Source organism: Sapajus apella, unplaced genomic scaffold (genome assembly GCF_009761245.1).
Source record: "Sapajus apella isolate SASKATOON/1434 unplaced genomic scaffold, GSC_monkey_1.0 scaffold88, whole genome shotgun sequence".
In the NCBI taxonomy this organism is placed as follows: Eukaryota; Metazoa; Chordata; class Mammalia; order Primates; family Cebidae; genus Sapajus; species Sapajus apella.
In genome coordinates this window covers 797,596-802,474 of record NW_022437028.1, presented here as the reverse complement: position 1 = coordinate 802,474, position 4,879 = coordinate 797,596, and the positions used below count along the sequence as shown (strand labels likewise).

Below are 4,879 nucleotides of genomic sequence, written 5' to 3'. Positions count from 1 at the left end.
TGTGTGTGTGTGTGTGTGTGTGTGTGTGTGTGTGTGTGTGTGTGTGTATCCTAGTAATTTAAAAGAATTCAACTTTGCAGGCTCTAAATGGGGCGGATTAGTAGCTACTCATCACAGGCCAGCTTGCTGGCTGATAAAAGAAAAAGACATTTTCCTTCAAGGCAGTATGATAACAATCTCTTAACCACTGGAAGGAACGTTTATGACATTCAGCTCTGAGCTGTAAACTGCTGAATGGGGCACGCTGGGCAGCTAACCTGGCAGACCCTAGGCGTGAGCTCTCCGTACACAGCCCGTCACTGGGTGCACAGCAGGACGTGACCACCAGACCTCTGCGTGGTTTTCTGGATAGCATCAAACTGGCCTCCTGGGTTCAAGTCAGGAGGCTTAATAAACGAAACATACTCTTCTTCCATACTTGGCTTAAAAGTTACTCTTCTTCTCTGCGTGTGGGCAGGAAACAGCCCTTACAGGAGAGCCTCCTGCATCTCACTGTGGTCCTCTGTCCTTGCATGTCAGCACCAAGCCAGCGTGGCAGCCTGCCGCTCTCCTCAGCTTTGCCATGTCTGTCCTGGCGCCATCCCTAAGACTTGCCTGGTCTTAGTTTTATCTCAAGTTTTACCTTATTGTCATTCCATGTGTTCTGGCATTTTCTGCCCAGTACCCTTGAGCCCCCATCCAAGACAGATCTCTAAAATGCTCGTCTCGCGTTTTCACTCACTCACAGCTGCTCTCGAAACTTGTTTTTGGGGTCCCCGTGAGGTTTTGTGTTTAGGGACCTGCGTTTCCTACTGCCTTCCCTCTGTCTCATGACACTGCGGCTTTCTGATCCTATCTGGTCCACAAGTGCTCTTTGCAACCCCACAGTCCTGAAGCTGTGGCTTCCTTCTGAGCCTCCCTCACGTGCTGTGTCTGGGAGATGGCTCCGTATCTAGTTCTTTGCTCTGAAATGGGTCACTTGTCCCTGTGAGGGGCAAGAGACTCCTGTGACACTGATGTTAAACTCTTCCTTCCACGGGCTCTGTGTTGCAGAGTCGGGAGAAAAGTGATACTTGGCATTGGGCTCTTAGAGCGTTGTTCTTGACACTAGATGGTCCTGAGAGTCCACACAGCGGGGCTAGATTGCCACATCACTGCCTCCTTCTTCCTCTGTGCTCTTGGTTGAGGCTCTTACATGCAGAGATTCTTGCTCCCGCAGACTCCCCTCACCCTCCTCCCTGGTCCGTCTCCCCCATTAAGCTTCCTCTAAAATCTAGGTAAGTAGGATGAGGGGCTGGCTCTGCCCCGGCGACCATGGGAAGCAGTCCCAAGACTGTCCTCTTCACACCACCATTTCACCCGCAGCCCCTGCCCGCCTGACTTGCCCGTTTCATCTGCGTCCTTGTCCCCCCTGTCTTCCCCAGGGAAAGCGTCGAGAAGAGACACTCCAGCCACCCTTCACCAGCCCCTGTCCTCCCGGTGAACGCCCTGGGACATAACCGCAGCTCCACTGAACAGATCCGGGCCCATTTGAACACTGAGGCTCGGGAGAAGGACAAACCCAAAGAGAGGGAGAGAGACCACTCGGAAGCCCGCAAGGACCTGGCCGCTGACGAGCACAAGGCGAAGGAGGGCCACCTGCCCGAGAAGGACGGGCACGGCCACGAGGGGCGCGCCGCAGGCGAAGAGGCCAAGCAGCTGGCCCGGGTGCCATCCCCCTATGTGCGGACCCCCGTGGTGGAGAGCGCCAGGCCCAACAGCACCTCGAGCCGGGAGGCCGAGCCGCGCAAGAGTGAGGCGGCCTACGAGAACCCCAAGAAGAGCTCCGAGGTCAAGGTGAAGGAGGAGCGGAAGGAAGACCACGACCTGCCTCCGGAGGCCCCACAGACCCACCGGGCCTCAGAGCCGCCACCTCCCAACTCCTCGTCCAGCGTGCACCCGGGGCCCCTGGCCTCGATGCCCATGACGGTGGGGGTGACGGGCATTCACCCCATGAACAGCATCAGCAGCCTGGACAGGACTCGCATGATGACCCCCTTCATGGGCATCAGCCCTCTCCCGGGCGGAGAGCGCTTCCCGTACCCTTCTTTCCACTGGGACCCCATCCGGGACCCCTTGAGGGATCCTTACCGAGAACTTGACATTCACCGGAGAGACCCGCTGGGCAGGGACTTTCTGCTGAGGAGCGACCCGCTGCACCGGCTCTCAACTCCCCGGCTGTACGAAGCCGACCGCTCCTTCAGGGACCGGGAGCCTCACGACTACAGCCACCATCACCACCACCACCACCACCCGCTGTCGGTGGACCCCCGGCGGGAGCACGAGCGGGGAGGCCACCTGGACGAGCGGGAGCGCTTGCACATGCTCAGAGAGGACTACGAGCACACGCGGCTCCACTCCGTGCACCCCGCCTCCCTGGACGGACACCTGCCCCACCCCAGCCTCATCACCCCAGGACTCCCCAGCATGCACTATCCCCGCATCAGCCCCACCGCGGGCCACCAGAACGGACTCCTCAACAAGACACCTCCGACAGCAGCGCTGAGCGCGCCGCCCCCACTCATCTCCACGCTGGGGGGCCGCCCAGTCTCTCCCAGGAGGACTACTCCTCTGTCTGCAGAGATCAGGGAGAGGCCCCCTTCCCACACGCTGAAGGATATCGAGGCCCGATAAGCCGAGAACAGGAGCACAAACAAGAAGAAACCCTAGGCAGACACCAGGCCAGACTTTAGAGAGAGAACTCCTGCATTGCTCACAGACTTGGGGGAAGCGCCACCTCTTCCCCTTGTAAAAATGTATAGACTCGGTGCAGATTTTGAAATGTTTTGTATATTATATGTTGAGATTTTTCAGCTTTTAGCCCAGTCATATGTTCTCATGTCTCCTACTTTTTGTTTCTCGTATAAAACTTTTTGATTTGAACCAAAACCGTGAAGATGACAACACACACCCATTGGATCATCATTGTAGGGGGGGGCGGGGGGGGGATGGCGTCCACACCATCCATCATGCAAAACTCAGATGAGGTGGGAAGGCCGTGTACATAGTTAATGTAAAAAGAGATTGCTTCATGAGCTAATGGTTCATATATGCAAATGGGTAAGATGAAAGCTTTACTTTGTACAAATGTAAATAGGTAAAGATTAAGTAACATAATACATTAATACTTCTTAAAATGTGCTATTTGCAAACTTAATATCAGTGAACACAGTCGGCTGAGGCCGTGTTCCCATATATTGTTATAGACAGCTAAACCCTTCAACTATGCAATGAATGTTCGGGCTTGTCACAAAAGCCCGCCTAACTCAAAGGAGCCTTTTCAGACCCATTTACAACATACTTAAGGTCATATTTTCCCTGAACAAGCGCTTACATGATATGACTCTGTTTTCCTTGCTTGTTTTTTTTTTCAAAAGGAGAAACATCCTATTTTGCAAATTGGACCCCAGGCTGGAACTTTGCATCTGAAGTTGCTGCTTGTGGGCTTTGGGGGAAAGTGCAGCCCCGGAGAGGTAACTGAGGACGTGAGCAACCGGTGCCAGGGAGGATGGGATTTGCCAGACGCCAAAATCAGGGGACGGGTGGTGGTGTCGGACAGACACACACAGGTCGCCAGTGACTTCACACACACCTCATGTGAGAACCATGCCTTTTTTAGTGTGTCCTCTTTCATACCTGTACACACTTCCTCGTTTTGTAATGAGATTTACTTACACCCAAACAGATCCTGAAAGAAAGCTTCCAAGTTTTCTCAGATGATGGATATGTTTTCACTGTTTTCAATAACCAACCAGTGGAAGGTGCACATTTCCCAATGTGACGCGCTGTGTTCCAGTTGGTGATCCAGTCTGGGGGCAGCTGTTACAGGCCAACCTTGCTGAGCCATCGCGAGTTACAGAGCGTGAAAGATGGCGGAAAAAAAGTCTCGTGTGCGAGTGTGTTTTTTGAGTTTGCATCAATCTTAATGTCTCTTCATAATACTTTTATAATACATTAAGCCTCTTGTCTACATATTTGGAGAGAATATGACTTTACTAGCAGAGAAATACAATATATCTTGTCTACTGGACTGTAAATATATGTATGAAATAAAATTAGTTCCATTTGGTCTTCTAGTATATTAAAGTGCTATCTGACGTTTTTATTTTGTTTTTTTTTAAAAAAAAAAAAAAAAAAAAAAAAAAGTTAACTACAGACCATTGTTTCTAATAAGCAGAGAGATCTATTTTAGTAGTAAACTGAAGGTTTAGTTGTGAGCTTCAGATTTTGTGAACTCCAGATGTTGTGCAGTGTTTTTTTTTTTTTTTTTTTTTTTTTTAAAAACAACAACTAAAAAAAATTCCAAGGAATATGTACACTGGAACTGTAGTGGTAGCTTTCAGTATTGTAAAGAGATTGTTCTATACGGACCTTTTTGCTGTTTATCCTGTATGTAATAAAGTCCTTTCTAGATCCTATGTGAAAAGAAAAGTGAAGCAACTGAATCTTCAGCATGTTCTCATCGGCGGAGCCTTCTTGTGTAATGTAAACTGTGCCATGTTATTAAAAAATGTGAACTAAGCTTCCAGCTGCTTGTTTGTGTGAGGTGACCGTCATGACCCCAGAGAAGAAGGCATACCCGTGCAAGATCAGGCTCTTGAAACGCCTCACACCAGCCCGTGTGAGAACAGAAAGCTCACCTGCCGTGGCTGGCCACGCTACCTAACTCGGTCAGTACCACACCAAGTCATTACTGTTAACATTTGCACCCACACAGTCGATTGCGGTTGGTTGCTTTCTGGGGAGGAAGGGGGGTTCTGTTTGTTTTTTGTATGTTCCAAATCCTGTAAAAGGCAGGTACTTCTGGATTTTGTAGGCATTTGTACAGTGTGGGCAAGTTAGCCAGCCCCATGTGTCCCTC

At 50.7% G+C, this 4,879-nt stretch overlaps 1 protein-coding gene across 5 annotated transcripts in view; it reads left to right on the top strand.

Annotated features, from left to right (window-relative positions):
* The window catches only part of AUTS2 (activator of transcription and developmental regulator AUTS2), a 1,216,826-nt gene extending 1,212,286 nt beyond the window's left edge, over positions 1 to 4,540 (top strand). For 4 of the 5 annotated variants that reach the window (XM_032254883.1, XM_032254886.1, XM_032254884.1 and 1 more), the window contains one exon: positions 1,404 to 4,539. In XM_032254883.1, coding sequence (XP_032110774.1) covers positions 1,404 to 2,652 — 1,249 coding nt within the window. In that variant the 3' untranslated portion in view covers positions 2,653 to 4,539. Of the gene's footprint in view, positions 1 to 1,403 lie in introns of all 5 variants that reach the window. The other variant, XM_032254887.1, reaches the window with a different exon arrangement.
* Positions 4,541 to 4,879: the final 339 nt, after the last annotated feature.